The sequence below is a fragment of the Lutra lutra genome, chromosome 13, assembly GCF_902655055.1.
Source record: "Lutra lutra chromosome 13, mLutLut1.2, whole genome shotgun sequence".
Taxonomy (NCBI): domain Eukaryota; kingdom Metazoa; phylum Chordata; class Mammalia; order Carnivora; family Mustelidae; genus Lutra; species Lutra lutra.
In genome coordinates this window covers 46755932-46780829 of record NC_062290.1, presented here as the reverse complement: position 1 = coordinate 46780829, position 24898 = coordinate 46755932, and the positions used below count along the sequence as shown (strand labels likewise).

Sequence of the window (24898 nt, the reverse complement as noted above, 5' to 3'; positions counted from 1 at the left end):
AGAGTCTGCTTAGCATTCTCTCTCTGCCCCTCCCCCTGCCCCTTCTCTCTCTCAAACAAAATCTTTTAAAAATAAAAATAAATAAAAAGTAGGCTTTCCTTTAGGAATCTCAGAAAACAGACTTTAATGTCTCATACCTTAACACACACTATTTTCCCCAAATACATAAATCGCAGGTCTCTCCCCTATTTAAAAGCACAAAAGGCACACAAATCAGGGGCTAGTCTGGTTTATGTAGCACATGACCATCTTCCCAAACACATTTTTAAAAGAAGGAAGGGGTTGGGGAAGCAGTTGAACTGAAATTACAGGCTGTCATGACATCTCAGTATCGAAAACGGAATACCTAGTTCCACAGGAGAGTACACTTTCTGTGCACAATCCTGTTACTAAGCAACTACAACAATGGCTGCACGAGCTTCCTAGAAGCTAGCACAGTAAAGGAGGGGGGTGCGGAATCTAAGAACAGAAAAATGGAAAAAACTTGCTTTGGGAATTATTATCTCAGAATAAATTCAATGTAAAAACAAAAATAAACAAAATCTAAAATAATCTAAACTTAAAACAAGCAGTTCCTTAAGAGACAAGAAAAGTACATGCTACCATGTATCATGCTCTTGAATTTCAGTTTGTTTAATTTCAAAATTCACATTTTAACTGGTGATAATGATTTCCTTACTGTGTTTCCTTTGTGGTCCCCCTTCTTTCCTTCACCCTCCCTAGGGAATAATGTTTTTTCAAATTTCCTTACTGATTAAAAGAACATTTTAGACCTCTTAAATCCATTTCTTTGTTTACAGAAGCTATAAAAACTAGTTTACAATTGTTTCATGTTGCCTTTGAACCAAGAACACTCTTAGACATCAAACTATTCCTTTGAAGGGAACAGTCTCTCAAACAGAGCCAGACACTTTCCCAGCCACGCCCTGAAGTTTAGACAACCAGAGCTTTGCAAATGTCAAGTCTTTTGCAAAGTTAGACTATACAGTGTAGCAGGCTCTAGACCACAGTTTCTCAAATTGCAGGTTGAATGGCCTGGGCTGGGGAGAGGGCTCCCATACGCGTTCCAAGAGAATTTTATAGAATAGATTTACAAAGGGCCAAGAAGCAGGTTATAAGGCTAGGGGAGATGACCTCACAGACCTTTCCTTCCATCTTTCCTTGTGCCTTTCAACACTTCCTGCAATGCTGAGAAAGCTCCTGAAGCTACATTCTCCATTCTACAGAAGGCTGCTTCTCGCTATGGCTTGCTCCCTCCCTCTCTCAATCTCTCCCTCAGTTCCTGAAAGATGCTATGCTAGTAGGTAGGCAAAATGAAAAGATTACACTTTAGAATTATTGTTCTACGTCAAAGCTGAGCAATTACTGTGTGGCTCTGTTCCCAGGGTGCCTTTAGATCCTGATAAATCTCTCTTTGAAAGAGAAATCCAGAGACAAGTAGAAACTTAAATGCTGGAAACTGAAGATGCAAAATATCTCAGTCAAGAAGCACAGGGAAATGACAAAGTCATTCCTGCTTTTATATCCCAAAGATAAAGATGGGGGGAGAGGGGGAGGAGGGAATGTTTGCTTGATTTTTATCTCTAGTTTTATACTTTTGTGGACAGAAAAGATGCAAGATGTGATTCCAATCTCTTTTAAATTTATTGAGATTTGTTTTGTGGCCTAACATGTAAGGTATTCAGGACAACATTCCATGTACACTTGAAAAGAAATGTGTATTCCATTATTTGGGGATGGAATGTTCTGGATATATCCTGTTAGGTCCATCTGGTCCAACACGTCATTCAAAACCACTGTTTCCTTGTTGAGTTTCTGTCTGGATGATCTGTCCATTGAGATAAGTGGGGTGTTACAGTCTTCTTTATTGTATTACTGTTTTCTTCCTTTATGTCTATCAATAGTTGTTTTATATATTTAGGTGCTCCCGTGTTGGGTACATAAATATTTAAAATTGTTATATCCTCCTGTTAGATTGTCTCCTTTACCATTATATAGTGTTCTTCTCTGTTTCTTGTTACAGTCTTTGTTTCAAAGGCTATTTTGTGCAATGTAAGGACTGGTGCCCCAGTTTTCTTTCTTCTTCCATCTGCATGGTAAAAAGATGGTTTTCTGTGTCAGAAAATGCCCTGCACAGCATTTGAAGGAGAAGACTGTTTGGGCCTCCTGTTTTTAATTAAATTAAATTAAATTTCTTAAATTTGATTCTCATTTTGTTTTTTTTCTAATGACAGAAACAATGCAAAGTATAGTCTTGGTAATCCTTACAAACCACAAAGCTCTGCTACTTGAAGTCAAGCAAATGAAAAAAATTCTTCACACATAATTATTATCTCCACTGGCAACAATAAAGAAAATGTCACACTTATATAACACATTTCATCATCAAATTGATTCAAAAATTAAACTGGTTCGCTTCAAGGTCTACCCTGTCTCCATCTCCCTGAGGCTTGTAAGTTAGTCAAGAACATTCTCAGACAGAAAACTTGAAAAAAAAATTTTCCCCCAGGATCTTCCAATCATTAAAATTCCTATATAGGTGGGATGCGTGGGTGGCTCAGCTGGTTAAGCAGCTGCCTTTGGCTCAGGTCATGATCCCGGGGTCCTAGGATCATGTCCCACATCAGGCTCCTTGCTCAGCAGGGAGCCTGCTTCTCTCTGCCTCTGCCTGCTACTCTGCCTGCTTGTGTTCTCTCTGACAAATAAATAAATAAAATAATAAAATAAAATCTTTTTTTAAAAATTCCTATATAGGTTTACTATAAAATACAAGGCTTTCTTCTATATCGTGACCATGTTTCTGATGGCCCTTGAAAACTAACAGTCACCTGTATGTATCAGATTACTCATTGAAGCACTACCTATACTTGCAAAAAAAAATTGAAAACAACAGGGAATTGGGTAAATTATGGCACATTCATACAATGGAATATTATGCAGCTCAAAAAAATCAGAAAGCACTTTATTTTTGTTAAAGAACAGTCTCCAAGATACATATTTTCACTTAAGAATGAAAAATAAATTGTGTGCCTAATAGGCTATTTCTTTTCTTAAGGAAAAATAAACAGGTAAATTGTCAGTTATACGTACATAAACACATTTATAAGAAAAATAAGACCTTGTAAGACTTTTGCCTCTGAGGAAAAAAACTGAAATATAGGAGTAAGCCAGACACCTTGCCTCATATACCCTTTTGGAATTTTTCCATGTGATTGTGTTGCTTATTTGAAAAATACATTTTTTTACTTTAATTTTTTAGACAGTGAGCAGAAAGAGAAAGAGAGAATCTTAAGCTGGGCAAAGAGCCTGATGCAGGGCTCGATCTTACAACCCTGAGATCATGACCTGAGCTGAAATCAAGAGTCAGACACTTAATCAACTGAGCCACCCAGGCACCTCCAAAATATAACCTTTTTTTTTTTTTTAAGATTTTATTTATTTATTTGACAGAGAGAGATCACAACTAGGCAGAGAGGCAGGCAGAGAGAGAGAGAGAGGAAGGGAAGCAGGTTCCCTGCTGAGAAGAGAGACCGATGTGGGGCTTGATCCCAGGACCCTGGGATCATGACCCGAGCTGAAGGCAGAGGCTTTAACCCACTGAGCCACCCAGGCGCCCCTCCAAAATACATGCTTTTAAATTTTAAAAAATCCAAGGTTACTGATGAATTGTAACATATACAGATGACATGCTGATTCACTATCCACAAGGCTCATGCTTTTCACTCTTTTTTTGTTTTTTTTAATTTATTTGACAGAGAGAATAGAAGCAGAGGGGAGTGGCAGAGGGAGAAGCAGGCTCCCCACTGAGCCAAGAGTCCGACACAGGGATCCAGGACCCAGAGATCATGACCTGAGCCAAAGGCAGCCGCATAACTGACTGAGCCACCCAGGTGCTCCATCCTGTTTTTCAGTTTACAATAGTAATGACAGACTTATACTGATGTGTGAAGGACATCCTACACAGCAAAATTTTCTAACACTACCTTCTGGAATTAAAAGATATAATCTGGGGCACCTGGCTGGCTCAGCTGGTAGAGCATGCAACTCTTGATCTCAGGGCTATATCAAGTTCAAGCCCCATGTCGGGTGTGAAAATTACACAAAAATAACATCCTTTTTTTTTTTTTAAGATTTTATTTATTTATTTGACAGACAGAGATCACAAGTAGGCAGAAAGGCAGGCAGAAAGAGAGGAGGAAGCAGGCTCCCTGTTGAGCAGACAGACCCTGGGATCATGACCTGAGCCAAAGGCAGAGGCTTAACCCACTGAGCCACCCAGGCGCCCCCAAAAATAAAATCTTAAAAAAAAAAAAAAAAGGTACAATATAACCTGCTCTAATTATTCCTTATGTAGACAGAGACATCACCCTGCTGATACGTACTTCTGAATATAAATAATACAACTCCACAGTGCAAGTAGATTTTATGTTTATGTTTATGAATTCTAAGGCATCTGAAAATTAGTTAGGGGGACACAAATACTAATACCTGCATCTGAAAAAAGTGCAGAAGGCAAAATCTACACAGCCTGCTTAAAATCAACCAATAAGTTAAAAGAGAAACACATTAAAATTTAACATTTTAAAAGCCTCTTCAAAATTACTTTTTTAAAAGTGTGTGTACACACGTGCGCACACGTGAACAGGTGCACAAGTGTGGGTCTGCACACAAAGAAAAAGACAGAAAATGATTAAGTTTTTAGACATGATCAAATTCTTACTTATTCAGAAATATTTGGTCATCTAATTACTGTCCAAAAATGTGCTCAATATGAAAATATAGGCTTAAAAAAAAAATACTGTGAAAGATCAAGTAGCCCAGCTGGGAAGAGAGATGTTATCTGGCCAGGAGAGGTGACATCGAGCTGAACCTTAAAGGATGAAGGAGATGGTGTCAAAAAACAGGAAGAAACCCTCCATGCAGAAGTGGAGCTCACGCAAAGGCTCAGGAACAGGGAAGGGCTGTGTATGGCTGGAGAAGAGGGTTCACGGCAGAAAACACAGGCTGAACAAAAGGCTGGAGCTAGGCTGGGGAAGGGCAAGTCTGGGGAAGGGCAAACACTAAAGGGTTTGAGTTTCTGACTAAAGACAGCACACTACAAAGAAAACTCAAGGTTCCAAAAAGATACACAGAGAGGATCTAAAAGAACAAAATAAGATTTGTGAAGAAAGATGAAAAGGCCAGAGGTTATTCAACCTAGCCAACTCTAAGCCCAGGATGCCATCTTCCACAGATAGGACAAAAAACAAACACAAGGAGAACAAGCAACCCCACAGAGAAGGCAGCTGGTAGTTGGATGAAAACTGGGAGAAGGGAACAGATGCCCAAATGATTTAAAACAGGCAGAACTGAAATGAAAGCATAGAGATCAATATCATTTTTTGAACGAAAGAGCAGCACCCCTTTTTGGGGAACGTTTCACAAGAGACACTCACTTCCACAACATGGTGCAAAGATGGTCTTGTCTGACCACCTCAGAATGGTGCCTCAGGGACGCCTGGGGGGCTTGGTCAGTTCAGCGTCTGCCTTTGGCTCAGGTCATGATCTCAGGATCCTGGGATCGAGTCTCGCATCAGACTCTCGTCTCCGTGGGGAGCCTGCTTCTCCCTCTCCCTGCCCATGTGCCTACTTACACTCTCTCTGTGTGTGTCAAATAAATAAATAAAATCTTAAGGGAGAAAAAAAAAAAAAGAATGGTGCCTCAGAAAGCCCTGGAGGCTTAACTACAGCAAATGACCACAAATTCCAAGACTATAGAGTTTAAATCAGCACGTACGAAATATCAACTGCGTGACATCTTAAGGGAAAGAAAAACAACCGGCAAGTAGAGTGAATGTTGACATTTAATGGCAAATCAGTGACTTTTTTTTCCTAAAAATGTGCTTTACTGATTAAACACAAAGGAAAGAATACCTGGTCGATGGCATCAGGTTGAGTATCCCGTTGAGCACATAGCCAAACTCTGCGTGATCCTGAGCGACAAGGGCCACCAGACCCTCACAGCAGCCCGTTCGAACCACCACATTATCACTGCAACACTTCTCCCACAGCAAGTTCAAAGCTGGAGTCTGAAAACAAACCAGTGATCAAAAGACACGTCCGATGAGCAGCAAAGGCATGGACAGCCCCAGGCATTCATCGAAGCGTAATTTGTTCACAGTGGGCTAGCTTTCCCATACAAAGATGATGCTGTTGTCCCACCATTTGTAGAATAAACTAGAGTCAGTTTTCCGGGAGAGATAATGGATGTATTCTGATACAACCACTCTCGCCCATCTGGTGTCCCGGCTGCAGAATAAGGCTGGCTGCAGACAGGGGTATAACTTGAGTTTGAGCAACCCAAGGAAACTGACAGGGGACCAAAACAAAGGCTCGACTCTCACAGAGAGCTCCAACAAGCCCTTGAACCAGACACCAGTCAATATCAGCATAGCAGTTAGTCTAGGCTGAACTCCATCCCAATCATGCCTGTGGTTTAAGCCCGAAATGCAACAACATTTTCAGAACGTGTTTCTGCTCTCCTACCAGCAATCTTTACCACTTACATGCACCCCACATCCCCCACAATGCCCCTGCCTCAATTTACTGAAGTCTAATGTGAGTCCAGAGCAAAGATAGTAAAGGGGGGGAAGAGCAAGCTGCTATTTCCATGGTTTCCAACAAATGCCTAGAAAATTGCTGTGGTCAAGAAAGAAACTGACTTGGGACACCTGGGTGGCTCAGTCGGGTAAGCGTCTGCCTTCGGCTCAGGTCACGAGCCCCACATCGGGCTCCCTGCTCAGCGGGAAGTCTGCTCCTCCCTCTCCCACTCCCCCTGCTTGTGTTCCCTCTCTCACTGTGTCTCTCTCTGTCAAATAAATAAATAAAAATCTAAAAAAAAAAAAAAAAAAAGAAAGAAAGAAACTGACTTTTTGCCTCCTCAGACCGTAAATCTGTCATGTTTGATAGAGAAGTACCAGAAGGGAACATAAGTAAATGTAAGATCTTTATTTTGAAAAATCCTATAAAAGCAGAGCTTCTACCTTTCAGAACATCCTCAAGAATCCATGACCCACCCCACCAGAAGCTCATGACTAATGATAAACCATATTTGAATGTATTGTGGGTTAGTGAAGTCCATTTATATTTACATGCGGTTTGGGTTTTGTTTTGCTTTGTTTTGTTTTTTTAAAGAACATCATGAAGCTATTTTTCCCTCTTCCTGACATAAGTTATTAGAAAAATATATAATTTGAGGGAAAAAAACAAGGTCCTCATCTCCCACAGAATAAAGAGTGAAAATCAACATCATATTGTGCCCACTTGCCCACTGTAGCTGGCTCTGAGAGCCTTTTCAATCTTAGGATCCCACTATAACAGAACAATACAGTTAACAGTCACTACAGGAAATAAATATTTATATCTCTGTTCTTTTACTCAGAAGGAAATTTTATTCACCTGTATGGCCAATATCAAACGGTTCCACATGTCATTACTCCATTATAAACCAGAAAAATGAAATAAAGGAATAAAAAAACCCTTGCCTCGGGTATTACTATGCCCTTGTGGAAGTACGCATTCATTTACTAATAGAAGAGAAAACAGTTAAGTCATAGGGATTTGACATTCAGTAAATCCCAGCTGTTTAAGTAAAACCATTAGATGACCTCTGAGTACATAATGTGATTATAGACAGGATTAAGATGAGGCTTCTCAGAAAACCTAATTTATATGCCTACATACAAATACCAGATAAATGCCAATTAGTGAATTTGCCTCTACACTGATTTCAACATGGCAGCAGAAGCTGGAAAGAGATGTGACTTGGGAGTAGCTAATCAAAAGCAATGTGAAGGGGTTTAAAAAAAAAAAAGGCAATGTGATAGAAAGGAAATCAATTATTTCTGTTGGGAAAAAAAAAAAAATCCTATTTCCATCATCGACATTCTCCACAGAGTTAACCTGAGAGCACCCACTCAAGTGGAGTCTCCAACCAGCAGGTCAAAATCTACAACACTGGCTGACCAAAACCCAAGTGGTCTGCATCTCAGGAAGTGGAGTACTGCTTCAATCCTAGCATTCTCTGCCCTATGCACGGTAATCTTCCTTCAGCTCCAAGTTCCAAAGCATGATCTTTCCAACTCAGAACTCATACTTGGGCCATCTGAAAGTAGGAGAAATTTCCTCCAGAGCAGAAAGCTGCTATGTTCACTTTCTCCATTAAACAAAAAGATTGCCTCAGAGGTAACCCTAACAACGTTGTCTAAGGCATGTCTACCCTCATCCCACCCATGCTACTTTTCACTAAAGTCACAGAATACTCCCTTTCCTCACTCCCTCCATATCTCACTCCCCAAGTCTGTTGTAACCACTTTTAAATTATAAAGAATTCAGAAGAAGAACTTAGCAAACCAAAAAACAAACAAACAAACAAACAAACAAAACCAGTTCAAGATCATTTCTACAGTGACCTGAAACAGAAGGCGTGTCTACGTGCAGCTGGGAGCAGTAGCTGAAGAGAACTCAAGCACAAAGATGAATACAGACCTGGTTTGTCGATTGGTGGATCTTTTCTGAAAAACCATTTTCCTTCAGGACTGCAGCAATAAGATGACCCACAGCCTTTAAGAAAAAAAAAAAAAAAAAAAATCAACAGATCTCTCCAGTTAGTGCATTTGAAGGTAACTCCTGTCAATACAAGTTGATATGGGGGGAAAAAAAATACTAGGTGATCGGAGTATGAGTGTGCCAACCAGTCAAGTGATAATAAAATTCCCATTCATTTGTGAGTGTGCTCTGTGGAAGGCACTGAATTAGGCATTCTACATACATAATTTCTTAGCTTCATAACAACTCTCAAGGTAAGCATTTTTATCCCAATAAGCAAACTACAGTTCATAGATGTTAAGAAAATTGCCAGATTTTCAGTTCAAATTGCTGTCACTTAGTATTAGAAGATAATGTGAGATTGCTTCATCCATTAAACTGGGAGACAAATGAGAAACTCCACAGCTTTTAAAATCATTTTTGCATCTAAATGAAATCCATCATGCTTCATCATGCCCTTAATGAAGATGGAGAAAACTCACCCCCATCTTTATGACCATAGCCCATACAGATCTGAGCCAGTACCACAACCCTTCTCTCTCGCTTAGGCCTATGATTTAATTTCTTTATTATTTTCTTATAGGTTTTAGCCCTTGCATAAGCTTTTAGTCTCATAAATTTCTAAAATGTTCCCATATCCTGCTTTGGTCAAAAAGCCCAAAATTAAATCTAAGACTCTATTTCTAGAGGACTGTTGATGACATAAATACATAAGTATCATTCCTTCCTACCGCCTCAACTCCAATCCCCTGGTTCTTCACCCCTCCCCACACTGCTCTGCTGCCTTAGAGCCGCAGGCCAGCAACAATGACAGTCCTCCTACGAATGGGCTAGAAAAAACTCTCCAACTGCACCAAGTGTTGATCCTGCGCTTGAACCGACATATGATACATCTGGGAGTTGCTGTCAGTCTTGTAGTCTCCAGAAAAGCTCACACAAAAACAAAGCATCTCCCCCACTTCGTTTCTTTTTGTATTTCACACCTTGGAAATGCTTTAAGACCTCGATGCTTGATGATCTCAGTTTTGTAATATAAATCACTCAATGACATGAATATTAAGCTTAGATCAATTAACTGTCTCTTACCTCCTAGTTCAAGGGAAATTAACGAGAACTGAAGACCAGTGAACAGCTTTGGTGGCTGTTTACAAAATACACCGTATTTCATTGAATGCAACCGTCCATCAACAGTGAGACGCACCATTATTTTATTTCTACTACTAAGGAAAAAAGGCTGCCCATTAACCTATGTTACATAATGTGCCTTATAATTTAGAGTTTTGATTTTATATTAGTGAAAGAGTTCCTTTAGAAAAATCGCGGCCAAGTTCACAATGGCGCAGGCAAGACCAGCTGTGTAAGAGGTGCTGCCCCGAATTACTAGACGCGACCCAATTTCAAAGATGCTAAAATGTGGAAAAAATGTGTGTGAATCAATGAAATATGGTGCTAACACTGAGCAACAGTTACAAAAGAACAATAAGTATTCAGAGAGAACAGGGCACAATTGCAAGAACCACAGAAAACCAGTATGAAACACAACAGGGACCAAAAAAAAAAAAAAAAAGAAAAAGCTCCCATTCATATTTAGAAAAAAAAAGGACTAAAAGGAGATCAGCTTAATGACAAACATCCCCCCACCAGGTCCAACTTCTCCAGTTTGCCTTTCTGTGTATCCTACTAACAAATCAGAGAATACAGGCTAAACTGATTTTAAAGCACAAAGTCCAAAGATAAGTGACCCTATATTGCTACTTAAGTTTTCCATAATACAATAGCTGAAAGAGACATTCTCCATCCATGAACCCATACATGTACACTTCTCACTTAATTTAACAGTAACACACACAGGCACTTCTTAGTTATCTATGCTAATGAAGGGACTCCAGGCACAGAAAATAGAAACTGTGGACGGTATCCTCTTCATCCTCCTCTTCACAGTAAGGACCTGTGCTGTACAGGACAGGACTCCAACCCAGTCAGGTAGAAGGGAATCTTGCATAAGGAGTGTTCTACTCCTCATGGAAGGGTTCCCCACTACCCAGCTAGGTCAATTCCCACAGCAGGCATCTCCGGAGAAAACTTGCTGAAAGCATCCAAGAGGCTGTACGCTGTTCGGTCTTGGAGCTGGCTTCTGTTGGTCACCTGGTTTCACTCTCGCAAGAAAAGACAGCAAGCTATTACGGCACCTTGACCAACCAGAATGCTTCTAGTTAGTGCAAGGCCAACCAGAAAACCACTTTTGGTTGAACCCTAATAACTAAAAAGTTCTCAAAATAAATTATCACCAAGCCCTGCCTGTGTTATTATATACATCAATTTTTTTTAATCCAGGGCTGAATGTTGGTTATTCAGTAAAAATCCCTTATTCTTTATAGTTGTACAGGGGTAAAATAGACCATTTTAAGTATCAATCTCTCATACTCCATAGATGTGTAACCATTTATTTCTATTCCCCAAAATTCATTGTAGACTTAAAAAAAAAATACAGATCTAGGGGTCTCCTTAATCAAGGTTTTATTACATCTAAGAAGAAAAGTATGATATAAACAGAAACCGAAACTGGGGGCGCCCGGGTGGCTCAGTCAGTTAAGTGTCTGCCTTCAGCTCAGGTCATGATCTCTGGGTCCTGGAACAAGCCCCACGTCAGGCTCTCTACTCAGCGGGAAGCCTGCTTCTCCCTCTATGCTCTCCCTCTCTCTCTCTTTCTCTCAAATAAATAAATAAAATCTCTTAAAAAAAAAAAAAAGAAGAAGAAGAAGAAGCTGAGATTGGTCAATTTCAAATATTCACTTTCCTATGTCACATATAAATTTTCAGCGTTTTTTATTTAATTTTTTAATATAATCTTTACAAGATATGAGGGCACTTGGGTCGTTCAGTCAGTTAAGCAGACAACTCTTGGTTTCCACTCAGGTCATGGGACTAAGCCCCACGTCGGGCTCCGTGCTCAGTGCAGAGTCTGCTTCAGATTCTCTGTCCCTCTCCCTCTCAAACAAATAAGTAAAATCTAAAAAAATAAATAAATAAAATAAAGTAACCTCTGTACCCAAAGTGAGGCTCAAACTCACAACCCTAAGATCAAGATTAGCATGCACCTAGACATGAGGAGCCAGCCAGGTGCCCTCACACATAAATTTTCAAATTAACTAATATAAAAGTTAATAAAGCAATAAGTATGTAGAATCCTTTACGTAGAATAAAATACTTAATGTTAAAACTGTAAAGTTCTACTAACAATCCACCAAAGCATTGCATCTGTTACCATGAAGCAAAAATAATTAAATATATAAACATTACCTGTGATTGGATAAGAGAATTTGGAAATTCAAACCTTTTCCTGATATCATCTGACATTTTTGCTCCTCTTACATGTATATAAGCTGACTCTGTAATCAAAAGAAAAGAATATTTGTTAGTCTGGCAAAGGTTTTCAAACCAATTATTCCTCAAATAACATAAAAGTAATTCATTCCAAAGACAACAATGGAAATAAAGCAAAGGGCTCTGCCCCATAATTACTGGTGTACGATCACCAACCACTCCGGCCCACAAATGCCATGATTGATAAATAAACTAAAATGCTCAACCGCTCTTGGTCTTTCCCATTAGAGCAAATCCTGGAACAGATTAATTCACACTATGGAAACACCCAAAAAATCCCAAAAGCTCCAGCCTAAATAACAGGATTTTAAAAGTTCAACCGCATGTTTGAAATAGAAACTCTTTCAAAGATCAAAACTTCTAAGAGAGAAAGAATCACATTTTCGCAAAATTATTTAAACTCTACCACGGTCTGGGTACAAGCTTTCATTTAAGCACTCATCTAACTGCTGGTGACAAGTGTGACGCCTAGGTGAGCTTTTTTCAGGGGGTACAGAAATGACCTAGAAACTCACACATTGAAACAGATTGCTTGTCTGCTAAAAGAGGAAGCAATTAGCACCAACTTTTAATATTTCCATCACACCTCTCATTCCTACTGGGCTGTCAAGAAAGGAAAGGGAAGGAAAGAAAAGGAAAGGAAAAAGGGAAAGGAAAAGGAAAAGAAAAGGAAACGGGCAAGGCAAGGCAAGAGAAAAGACAAGAGAAGAAAAGAGAAAGAAAGAAAAATGTTTTCAAGTATGCGAAATGGATGGAGGAGGGCAAGGTACTGAAAGGATTTCCTAAGGACCTCAATTTATCCAGTCTATGCAGCCCTGAACCCACCAAATTACACTGCTTTGAAAAAATAAGGTGCTATTAGTGGGTTAAACATCCCACTCTTCATCTCTTCATCTCTTGATCTCAGGGAGTTCAAGCCCTGTGTTGGGCTTCATACTGGGCATGGAGTCTACTTAAAAATATTTACATATATATTAAAAAAAATTCCAGGTAGTCCAGGTTACCCTATAAAAATAATAAGCAGCGAAAGAAAGCTCTCCTGCTCTCACAAACGGAGGTGCCTTGTGTTGAACGCAAGGCTCTACTACTTTCCTCCCTTTCCTCCAAAACTACAATCTCTGAATGGACCATTCATCCTTGCCTTCTTATTCAACATCTAGGGCCAACTTTACTCCCCTGAATTTGACACTTCGCAGCACTGAAACAGCTTCAAAGACTGCAAATTATGTCTGCTAGCAAAATCTACTCGTTAGGGGGCGCCTGGGCGGCTCAGTGGGTTAAAGCCTCTGCCTTCGGCTCAGGTCATGATCCCAGGGTCCTGGGAAGGAGCCCCATATCAGGCTCTCTGCTCAGCAGGGAGCCTGCTTCCTCCTCTCTCTGCCTGCTTCTGCCTACTTGTGATCTCTGTCTGTCAAATAAATAAATAAAATCTTTAAAAAAAAAAAATCTACTCGTTAGTTTATGCAGGTCAAAATTTGCTCAACTTGGGGCGCCTGGGTGGCTCAGCGGGTTAAAGCCTCTGCCTTCAGCTCAGGTCGTGATCCCAGGGTCCTGGGATGGAGCCCTGCAATAAAATCTTTTAAAAAAAAAATTTGCTCAACTTTCCAGATGTGTCCATCTCCTCTTGGAATTTTCTGCTCCCTGGAATTCTGTAAGATATCAGAACACCATTTCCCAAAGTGTGTCTCCAGGAAACCTAGGATGAAGAGATGTCCATGAGGGTAAAAGGTTTTGTAGGGAATATATATTGGCACCTTAATGTTCATTTACTCATTCACTCAAATACTTACTAGCTGCCTATCGGGTGTCAGGCACTGCTCAGTGTGCTTAGGCAACTTCCAGGAACAGAAAAGACAAAAATCCCTACACTCATGGAGCTTAGAGTATTACAGAAACGCTTTCTGTTTTAAATATGGCAACCAGGGTCAGTCTCTTCTGCAGGGGATGACATTTGGTGAGTCAGCCATACAGATGTCTGGGGGAAGATATCACAGACACAGTGAACAGTGAGTGAAAAACCCAAAGCTCATCACATGCTTAAGGCCACGGCTAGAAAAGAACAAAGAAAGGAGCCAAGAGTGAATGAAAGAGGCACCTGAGCAGCTTGGTCGTTAAACGTCTGCCTTTGGCTCAGGTTGTGATCCTGGGGTCCTGGGATCGAGTCCCGTGTCAGGCTCCCAGCTCCTCGGTAAGCCTGCTTCTCCTTCTCCCTCTGCTCCTCCCCCTTCACACATGCTCTCTCTCTCACACACACTCTAATAAATGAGTAAAAGCTTTAAAAAATTGAATGAAGGAAGAACAAAATGGAAAATCAAAAAGTCAGTAAGAAGTCAGATCACAGGGACACCTGGGTGGCTCAGAGGTTAAGCATCTGCCTTCAGCTCAGGTCATGATCCCAGTGTCCCAGCATTGAGTTGCTCTGAATCTGGTTCCTTGTTCAGCAGGGAGCCTGCATCTCCCTCTGCCTGCCACTCCCCCGGCTTAATGCTCTCTCTCCGTCTCACATATAAATAAATCAAATCTCAAAAAAAAAAAAAAAAAAAAAAAAGAAGAAGAAGAAGTCAGTTTATAAAACGCCATGCAGGTCACCAGAAGGACTAATGTATCTGTCCCCAGTGACATGGTAAGCTGGTACTGAAAAAGAGTGGTAAGATTTTAACAGAATCACCGGAGATGAAGAGTGCTCAGATTCTAGATACATTTGAAGGTAGACTCAATGTGGTTGCTGATGACTGGTTAAGAGTATAGAAGAAAGGGTCAGAGATGACTCCAAAGTGTTTGATCTGAGCACCTTTAATTTTAATGTCAATTCCTTTGGGCATTTTATACACTAAACAAAACAATTTATATATCACTTACCATGGATGTTTTACTAAGAGAAAAAGACAGAGTTGCCATCAACTGAGAGAGGGAAACCAGTTTTGTGGGGGGAAAGCTGGGAATTTCATTTGAAACTGGCAAGTTTCAGATGTCTAACAGATATCCAAAAGGAAAGGTCAGGTAGAAAGCTGAATACATGAATCTACAACTGAAGAGACAGATCTTAGCTAAAGATATAAATGATGATGCACATTAATTATAGAATCTGAGAAGTATTAAAGTAAGAAGTCTGATTAACTTTGCTTAACCCAGAGTTTACCAAACTTATCTGATCATGGCATCCTTTTTTCTAGAAATATCTGTTAACAGTCTACAACCAGCCCTTCCTGGGAAACGCACTGGGAAACTGTTCTACCAACTCCAACTCTTCTGTCCATTCCACTTCCTGCACCCCATCTTCCTTACTGCTGCCAAGTTCCCTGCCTTGTGCTCTCTCCCCTCATGAAAACTCTCCCAGAGCCCAGTCCATACCCCCAAACCCATCCCTGCTCTCTTTTATAAAGCCAGAGATTGGAGATGTCAAAAAGAAAGCACATATTGGGGTACCTGGCTGGCTCAGTCGGAAGAGCACACAACTCCTGATCTCAGGATTGTGAGTTCGAGCCCCATGTTAGATGCAGAGAGTGCTTAAGAAAAAAAAAAAAAAAAAAAAAAAAAAAAAAAAAAAACCTTCATGAAAATGTGCTCAACATCACTCAGCACCGGGGAAAAACAAATCAAAACCACAATGAGATACCACCTCACACAAGTCAGAAAGGCTAAAATTAACCAGTCAGGAAACAACAGGTGTTAGCGAGGATGCAGAGAAAGGGGAACCCTCCTACACTGTTGGTGGGAATGCAAGCTGGTGCAGCCACTCTGGAAAACAGTGCCGAGGTTCCTCAAAATGCTGAAAATACTACTAGGTATTTACCCAAAGAATACAAACGTTGTGATCTGAAGGGGCACCTGCACCCCAATGTTCATAGCAGCAATATCCATAACAGCCAAACTGTGGAAAGAGCCCAGATGCCCATCCACAATGAATGGATAAAATGTGGAATGTACGTACAATGGAATATTACTCAGCCATCAAAAAAGATGAAATCTTACCATTTACATCAGTGTGGATGGAACTGGCGGGTATTAGCTGAGCGAAATAAGTCAATCAGAGAAAGACAATTATCACATGGTACCACCCATATGTGGAATTTAAGAAACAAAACAGAGGATCATTAGGGGAAGGGAGGGAAAAATAAGACAAAATCAGAGAGGGAGACAAACACTTTTAACTATAGGAAACAAACTAAGTTGCTAGAGAGGGGTAGATGGGGAAACTGGGTGATGGGCATTAAGGAGGGCACATAATGTACTGAGCATTGGGTGTTATATAAGACTGATGAATCACTGACCTAAACTTCTGAAAGTAATGATATACTATATGTTAACTAATTGAATTTAAATAAGTAAAAAAAAAAAATCTTTAAATAGGAAGAAAGGAAGGGAGGGGGGGAAGGAAGGAAGGAGAACCTATCTTCTCTCACAAACACATTTACCATTTTGGTTCCACTGCTCCCAGTTCTCTCAAGAGCTCCTTGCTTCCTCTGCAGCCATTCAATCACAAAGTCGCTTTCATCCCTCCCCGCACTTGAGAGCCTACCTCTCCTCCCCATTTCTACCGTCCTCAGACCAGCTACTCTGCTCAGCTCACTTCAGTAACTGCTTAGTCCCGGGACCTCCACGAATGAGCAGATCCCCTACACTGCCGTCGGACGAATTGTCCTAAAGCGCAATTTCCATCACATTGTTTCCCTGCAAAGACTTCAGAGGTTTCACTAGCCTGTCAGATTAAAGGCACATTCTGATTCCTCACCTTTAAGCCCTCCATCAAGCACCTCTCCCAGTTGGCTTCATCGTCACCGCTGTCTGATTTCAACTGGGCTACAATGGCTTTCAAATTAGTCCCCTGTTGCTCAAAATGTGCTCATTCCTAAGGAATTTTACTTATGCTGTTTTCGCCCCCATAAAATGCCCTTCTCTGTATGTTCCCACTATTTAAAGATGAAATTTCCTTCATAGACCATCTTTGCTGCTAAGCCTTTTCCAAGTAGCCACATTTTCTAGAAGTCACCTTGTTTTACATTATTTCAGTGTTTTGGCTGGCACATACCATCCTGTGACTATTTGCATTGGGAACGGAAATATTTCTTTTTCTAAAGAGTCAGACAGCAAACTACTCAATCTACTACCGTAGCATACAAGCAGCCATAGCCATGAGCGATGGACCATAGCTGTGCCCTGATAAAACTTTTCTGAAAAGCACAGGAGGAGGGTGGGCAGTAGTTTGCTGACTCCTGGTTTAATTTGTGACTATTTTTTTAATTAATTTATAAAATGTGTTGACATAATTGCTAACACTGACATCCAAATTTGGCCCCGTGCTCCCAAGCAAAGTAAATAAATAAATATATATATTATTATAGTATTATATTATATATATTATATGTTATAGTTTATATGTTATATTATTCATAACATATATGTTATATAATATTATATAACATATATTACATGGCATATATATATATAGTAAATAATACATCTTTTATTATCTAATAAAGATGGGAGGATGCAGGGAGAAGCACCTTTCATCAAAGAAAACAAGCTTTTTGTGCCCCTAACCTCTGAAGGAAATTTCTCAGGTTAGCCTTTACATATGGAATACAGAGTGTATAATAAGCAACATTCTCAATAACGTAAGCTAAAGGGAATTTCATAAGACTTTTTTAAACAAACCCTGGATAAAGCCCTGGGTATAACATATCATGTAATTCAGCAAAAGAACCTCAGCAAATGGAGTGCAAGGACAGTTTTCTGATGATCTAATCTAACTCAGTAAAAAGGAGACTTCGGACTCTCCCGGGTAGCAGATGCTTATAAACATATCACAGGAGAGACTCACCCAATGTTAACAGTGATAGAGAGAAAGAGAAGAAAATGTGAGGTTATGCTCTCAGATCCAGGCCCAGAATGGTGGAATTTCAAAATGCTTTGGGGACAGATGAGCAGCTGGTTAGGCTAATAGCTTACTGTGCAGTGAAAAAGCCAAACCATACAGAAAGAATGACTTTGGGCACCTGGGTGGCTCAGGTGGTTAAGCGACTGCCTTCGGCTCAGGTCATGACCCTGGAGTCCTGGGATCAAGTCCTGCATTGCGCTCCCTGCTCAGCAAGGGCTCTGTTTCTCCCTCTCACCTTCTCCCTCTCACGCTCTCTCTCTCTCATGCTCTCTCTCTCTCTCGAATAAATAAATACATAAAATCTTTTAAAAATGTTAATAAAAAAGAAAAAGAAAAAAAGAATGACTTTGTCTCAAAGAAGGAGGCCAATGGAGTAAGTACCGTTTTCATCAAAACTACCTGAGTATAGGTGACAAACACCTAAGTTTACAAAGACAGCCCCAAGATCCACTTTAGAGAATGAATACATTTTTTAAGTACAATTTTTTCAAGTAAAACCACTAGAACTTTCAAATAAATGACCACAAAGCATTCTAAAAACCACTCCCCAAGCTGCATTACAGTTTGATACCACCCTTGATTTGCTATCCTTGGGCTACAAACTGCAACTGTCTTTCATCTGCTGGAGACTTAAACTTCAAGGTTAATCACAACCATTTGGCCTTTCAAGGTATCAGAACATCATATTCTCTTAGAGAATTTCAAAAAAAAAAAACAAGAATACATAATGCTTGCTTTAGCATTGGCAGTCTAGCTTCTGTCCTACTTTATTTCTAATCTCAACTTCCCTTGGGCATTTCATGCATTAAAGAAAACAATTTATGTATTACTTCTTCCCATGACATTTTTTACAAAAGAATGAGAACACTCACAATACGCTCCATAAACCGCTTGTTACAAAAAAGTGTTTGATTCTTAAAGATTTATTTCCAACCTGTCACGGTTCCTTTTTTGGCTGTCTACACCTAAATCAGAAAGGGAATTTTTAATGAGGGCTTTAAGTTCCAAAGGAATCAAAGCATTTGTTTAACTTGAGCAATTATCACCTTATCTGCCAAGATGCTCCAGCACCCTAAGAATATTTCCAAGAAAATAAACCTATCACCTGCATTCTAGAGATAATAAAGGAGCAGCAGATAGATAGCACACTTCAATTTTTCAGCTTTCTCTGGGATATGGAAATACACAACCATACATCACACAAAAGCATTTAGTGTCAAACTTCCAACAAAGTGCATGATCTGGAAAACAAGAGATCCATCTACTCACATTCCCACTCGCTACGGGACCCCAGCACAGGATTATGTGGGGTAGATGGGGATGGGATGTTGGAGGGAGTATCTGATAATCACAGAGAAAGCAGGACTTTGAGCACCCTTGACCACAAATCCCTTTATAGGAAGGACTCAGGGAAGCAATCTACAGCCGCTAAATCAAAGCTATGAAGAGTTTACATTAGCAGACTGATAAAAATACATACTTCATTCACTAACGGGGACCCCTGTTTCAGAAACACAAAAGCCGATGCTGCCATCAATAACTTTGAGGCAATCCTGTAAGTTTATCAAGACTGTGGCTTATGGGTATATTCTTGTCTCTCCTAGTTACTTTGCCCAGCTTCTTAAAGGAGGGAAAGAAACAGAGCACCTGGGTAGCTCAATCATTAAGCGGCTGCCTTCAGCTCAGGTCATGATCTCAGGGTCCTGGGATTGAGCCCCCAATCACCCCCTGCTTGTGTTCCTTCTCTCTCACTGTGTCTCTCTCCATCAAATAATTAAATAAAACCTTAAAAAAAAAAAAAAAAGAGGGTGGGGCACCTGGGTGGCTCAGTTGGTTAAGCAACTGCCTTCGGCTCAGGTCATGATCCTGGAGTCCCAGGATCGAGTCCCACATCGGGCTCCCTGCTTGGCAGTGAGTCTGCTCTCCCTCTGAGCTCTCCACTCTCACACTCTGTCTCTCAAATAAATAAATAAATAAATAAAATTTAAAAAAAAAAAAGGGAAAAAAAACCATCTATTCTTTTCAACCACCCACCCTGCTCTGCAATCCAGTACTTATGTCTTCCTTGTCCTTCTGCCTGCACAGCTTCTCACCTACCACTTCCTGGACCCTAACTGCTTCTCCACATGCTCTCCAGAATCTGGCAGCTGGAGTCTGTTTCATTCACCCTGTACCAAATCCTGAAACCTGTTAAAAATCAAGCTTAGTCTCAGTTCTTGCTTCAAAAGCTCTGAAATCCAGCTGCCACCTGCACTCTCAAATTAGCAAGACAAGACAATTAGGGCCCTCCTCAATGTAAGATCCATAAAAATGACAAGATCATGGGGAAATCACAATGGAAGTTTTTAAGACTACAGAGCAAGTATAAGAAAAACAGAGACCGCTAAGCCATCAAAAAATTAAGCAAAGAATAGAAAATACTTTCAGATTAATGAGTAATTTCAAAATCAACCCAAGGTAGAGGGCAACTAGGTGGTGTGATGAAGACACGTTGTCAACATTATAATCAGAGGGGCACCTGGGTGGCTCAATCAGTTAAACGTCTGCTTTCAGCTCAGGTCATGATCCCAGAGTCCTGGGATCGAGTCCCGCATCGGGCTCCCTGCTCATCGGGGAGCCTCCTTCTCCCTCTGACTGCTGCTCTTTCTCTCTCTCTCTCTGACAAATAAATAAATTAAAATCTTTAAAAAAGAAAAAAGAAAAAAATTATAATCAGAGAAAGCAGTATCTGCATAGATGTGGTGGAGATAGCTAACTATCTCCTTTTTTGGCTATCTACACCTCTGTGTTCTCCTTCACTCTCTGTGTTCTCCTTCTTCTGTATCAATAAAATGGTAGCCTGACCAGCTCCATCACATTTCCTAGCCTCAAGCACGCTTAGGTACGACCACGTGTGATCAAATTCTCTCCAGAGAGTTTTAACAAACATGACTTGGCCCTTCCAGGCTACCGCCTGCTTCCTCCACTCTCTGCATTGAAGATAATGCCGCTAGCTCACCGTTGAAGATACAACATGGAAGGAACCAGATCCCTAGATAATAACATGAAGCAGAACTACATACCTGGAACTCCAGCTATTATATGAGAAAGAATTTTCTACTCTGTACAAACTAGAGCATTCTGGGATTTCTTTGTTACAGTAGGTAAGACTTCCTTAATACAGCAGACCTGAGACTATCTCCCTTCCATACTTTTTTTCACTAGAGAAATGAAGAAACTGAATGTCAAGGAAGTTAAGCAACTTGCCACAAAGGCTAACCAGCCTGGCAGTTCAGGTGAAAAGGGAGGTTTTTCACTTCAGACCCAGCGTATCCCTGGACCACCAGTAGTAACATAAGGCATGACCAGCACATTCCAATACTGGCCATGCCCCAGGAGTTTTAGGATCTAGAATTCAAGCGCTGACCAAATTCAGGTGACTGTGAGTTCTGATGATCTCACCGGTTGCAATTTACTGAAATATATCCAGTTGCAATCAAATTCCTGCCTTTATAGTTTAGTTCTTTCTGAACTTATGTCACATGCTACTTACTCACAGATTTTGAAATGGGAGTCTAAAATAAGACCAAAGGCAGGAAATTCCAAGTTAGAACTGACTGCTGTCCAGGAGAACCAGGCATTAAAGTAAAAAAACAAAACTACCTCCTTGAATAATGCCTAATTTTTTACAATTTTTTCTCCAATTATTCTCGAATAGTCTTTTTGAAGTGTCATATATGTGTATGCATATATGTGTTAAATATAATAGAGAATATAGATGAAAAGCTATTTTTTAAAATCTAAAGATTTACTTATCTAGAATTTTTACAGTATCCAATCTAAGTCTTCAAAAGTCTTCAAATTAGCTCCTTTTTGAGATTTTTTTTTTTAAAGATTTTACTTATTTATTTGACAGAGAGATCACAAGTAGGCAAGAGGCAGGCGGGGTGGGGGAAGCAGGCTCCCTGCTGAGCAGAGAGCCTGATGTGGAGCTCGATCCCAGGACCCTGAGATCATGACCTGAGCCGAAGGCAAAGGCTTAACCCACTGAGCCACCCAGGTGCCCCCAGATGATTTTTTTCTATTACAATTTTTAAATATCTCTCCATCAAAGAATACTTGAACTGCTCTCCACATTTTTTAAATAAATGTTTTATGTTGCTATAAAATAATCAAAATAATCCTTACAGTACATTTGTAATAAAACAGAGACCAATCATTATAAAGTCTCACTGAATAAATGTCTAATCTAAATAGCTAAAATCTCCATAGTCATAATCTTACTTCAAATACCATTCAGCTAACTAGAATTTATTAAAGCACCACCACAGAATGTATTTTATAGGTATCTTACTTGTATCTCCTCCCCTCAAAAATGACAATAATTTTGTGCACTGGTTCTCTAAAATAATTTACTTCTTAACAAATATCAACATGGAACAAAGTGAAGTATTTAGGAATACTGATATTAGGGATTTTCTGTAAAATACTTCACTTACCCTCAAAAGGGCACAAGAATGTCTAAAGGTTGATAACAGACAAGTACATTCAAGTTCATAATACTATTCTATTTTTACGTATGTTTGAAAATTTCTATAAGTTTTCAACCCATTGAAAGTTGAAATTTCAACCCTGGGTGGCTCAGTGGGTTAAAGCCTCTGCTTTCGGCTCAGGTCATGATCCCAGAGTCCTGGGATCGAGCCCCGCATCGGGCTCTCTGCTCAGCAGGGAGCCTGCTTCCTCCTCTCTCTCTGCCTGCCTCTCTGCCTGCTTGTGATCTCTCTCTGTCAAATAAATAAATAAAATCTTAAAAAAAAAAAAAAAGTTTTTGAGGCCTTCCACCCTATAAGGACACCGGGAGAAGTCACTGCCTATGAACCAAGGAAAAGGGTCCTCATTCAATCATGCTGACACCCTAATCTCAGACTGTCAGCCTTCAGAACTATGAGAATTAAATTTGTTTTGTTTTGGGCGCCTGGGTGGCTCAGTTGGTTAAGCGACTGCCTTCGGCTCGGGTCATGATCCTGGAGTCCCGGGATCGAGTCCCACATCAGGCTCCCAGCTCCACGGGGAGTCTGCTTCTCCCTCTGACCTTCTCCTCGCTCATGCTCTCTCTCACTGTCTCTCTCTTCTCTCAAATAAAAAAAAAAAAAATTTTGTTTTGTTTTGGTTTGGTTTTGGTTTTTAAGATACATTTATTAGAGAGAGAGCAAGCACGAACAGAGGAGCAAAGGGAGAGGGAGCGAGAATCTTCTGCAGGCTCCATGCTAAGTGCAGAGCCCCACATGCCTCCCAGTAAAAGGCCAACTCTTTGCAGGCAGGGACCTGGTCTCTCTTTGGGACCACTGTAACCTCAGCACATAAGAACCTGTTCAATAAAGATGCACTGACTAACCACAGCCAGACCTAGGATTCAGAAGGCCAAGGTGGACCAAACAGTTTCTAGGGGTCAAGCACTCCACAAAACACTTTAAAAATAACTAATCCCCTTGGCTTTTCCCAGTAACTCTGAGGTAGGTATTACTACCTCCCACTTCCCACAGGAGAAAACAGGAGCTCAGAGAGAAAGCCTGTTGCCCAGGGTTATACAGCCGCATTAACAGCCCGGATTTCTTGAGCTTTACCATGTGCCAGGCAGGCACTGTCGAAGCTCTTTCCATGTCTTCTTGCTCCCAATATTCAAAACAACCCCATGACATGAGTACTATTATTATCCTCATTTTCATGTGAAAAATCAAGGGAGGCAAAGAGAGGTCAAAATTAATTGCCTAATTATGTAAGAAGCAGAGCACGAGCATGAACCGTGCAATCTGCCTCCAGAGCTCCCATTCTTAATCGCGCTACTCGAGAAAAGAGCCTTGACACAGAGTTTTTGTAAAACTAAGAGAGTCCATTAGAGCGCTTCCCTCAAAACCAGGCACATAACACTTTTAAAACGTTATCCGTTACTATTCTGAGTCTGAATCCAACACCTTGCTTTTTCTATTACATCTTGCTGCATCCCAGTGAATCAAGCCTCTCTTGAAAAACTAGGGGCACCTGGGTGGCTCAGTCGTTGAGCAGCTGCCTTCAGCTCAGGTCATGATCCCAGCGCCCTGGGATTGAGACCAGCATCGGGCTCCCTATTCAGTGGGAAGCCTGCTTCTCCCTCTCCCACTCCCCTTCTTGTATTCCCTCTCTCCCTGTGTCTCTCTCTGTCAAGTAAATAAATAAAATCTTTAAAGAGAGAGAGAGAACAGTGTATCTAAGCAAATCTCTAATGCAAGAAAAAAATTTTTTTAATATTTTATTTATTTGACAGAGAGAGAGAGATCACAAGTAGGCAGAGAGAGGCAGGCAGAGAGAGAGGGGGGAAGCAGGCTCCCTGCTGAGCAGAGAGCCCCATGTGGGGCTCGATCCCAGGACCCTGAGATCATTACCCGAGCCCAAGGCAGAGGCTTAACCACTGAGCCACCCAGGAGCCCTGCAAGAAAATTTTTTAAAAAAGAAAAGAAAACCTGGGTATGGATCTACCCGTTAAATCAGGGTTGCAAAGTAGCCCATCAGCAAGTGCAAACAGCTCTTTATCTTTGTATCTACTGCAAGCCTAAAAACAAGTAAGGGAGTCTAACGTGCAAAAGTTACATATTAAAGGGATGTCCCAGGGGCGCCTGGGTGGCTCAGTGGGTTAAGCCTCTGCCTTCAGCTCTTCAGCTCAGGTCATGCTATCAGGGTCCTGGGATCAAGCCCCACGTTGGGCTCTCTGCTCAGCGGGGAGCCTGCTTCCCTTCCTCTCTCTCTGCCTGCTTGTGATCCCTGCCTGTCAGATAAATAAATAAAATCTTAAAAAAAAAAAAAACCATTTTCCATTTTTTAAAAATAAGTCAATATTCATTGAAATAGATGAAAGCACTTATTTGCCCAAATGAGTGCTCAAACACTACCACACAGACACAGATGGCCACCGTTCCACAACTGAATGCTTGGCTGGCAGGTAGCCCCACCATGTGACGGGTCAAAACACAGCTCCACGAGACATGGAAAGTTCTATGCAGATGAGTTCACTTGTAAAAACAGAGTTTGAAATAATGG

General features: G+C 40.7%; 1 protein-coding gene across 3 annotated transcripts in view; it reads right to left on the bottom strand.

Moving 5' to 3' along the window:
- FOCAD (focadhesin) overlaps positions 1-24898 on the bottom strand; it is a 304380-nt gene that overhangs the window by 260921 nt on the left and 18561 nt on the right. For all 3 annotated transcript variants that reach the window (XM_047699424.1, XM_047699423.1, XM_047699425.1), the window contains exons 2-4: positions 11887-11975; positions 8527-8601; positions 5914-6068 (exon numbers count right to left, since the gene is read on the bottom strand). In XM_047699424.1, the coding sequence (XP_047555380.1) occupies positions 5914-6068; positions 8527-8601; positions 11887-11943 (287 nt within the window). In that variant the 5' untranslated portion in view covers positions 11944-11975. The remainder of the gene's footprint in view (positions 1-5913; positions 6069-8526; positions 8602-11886; positions 11976-24898) is intronic.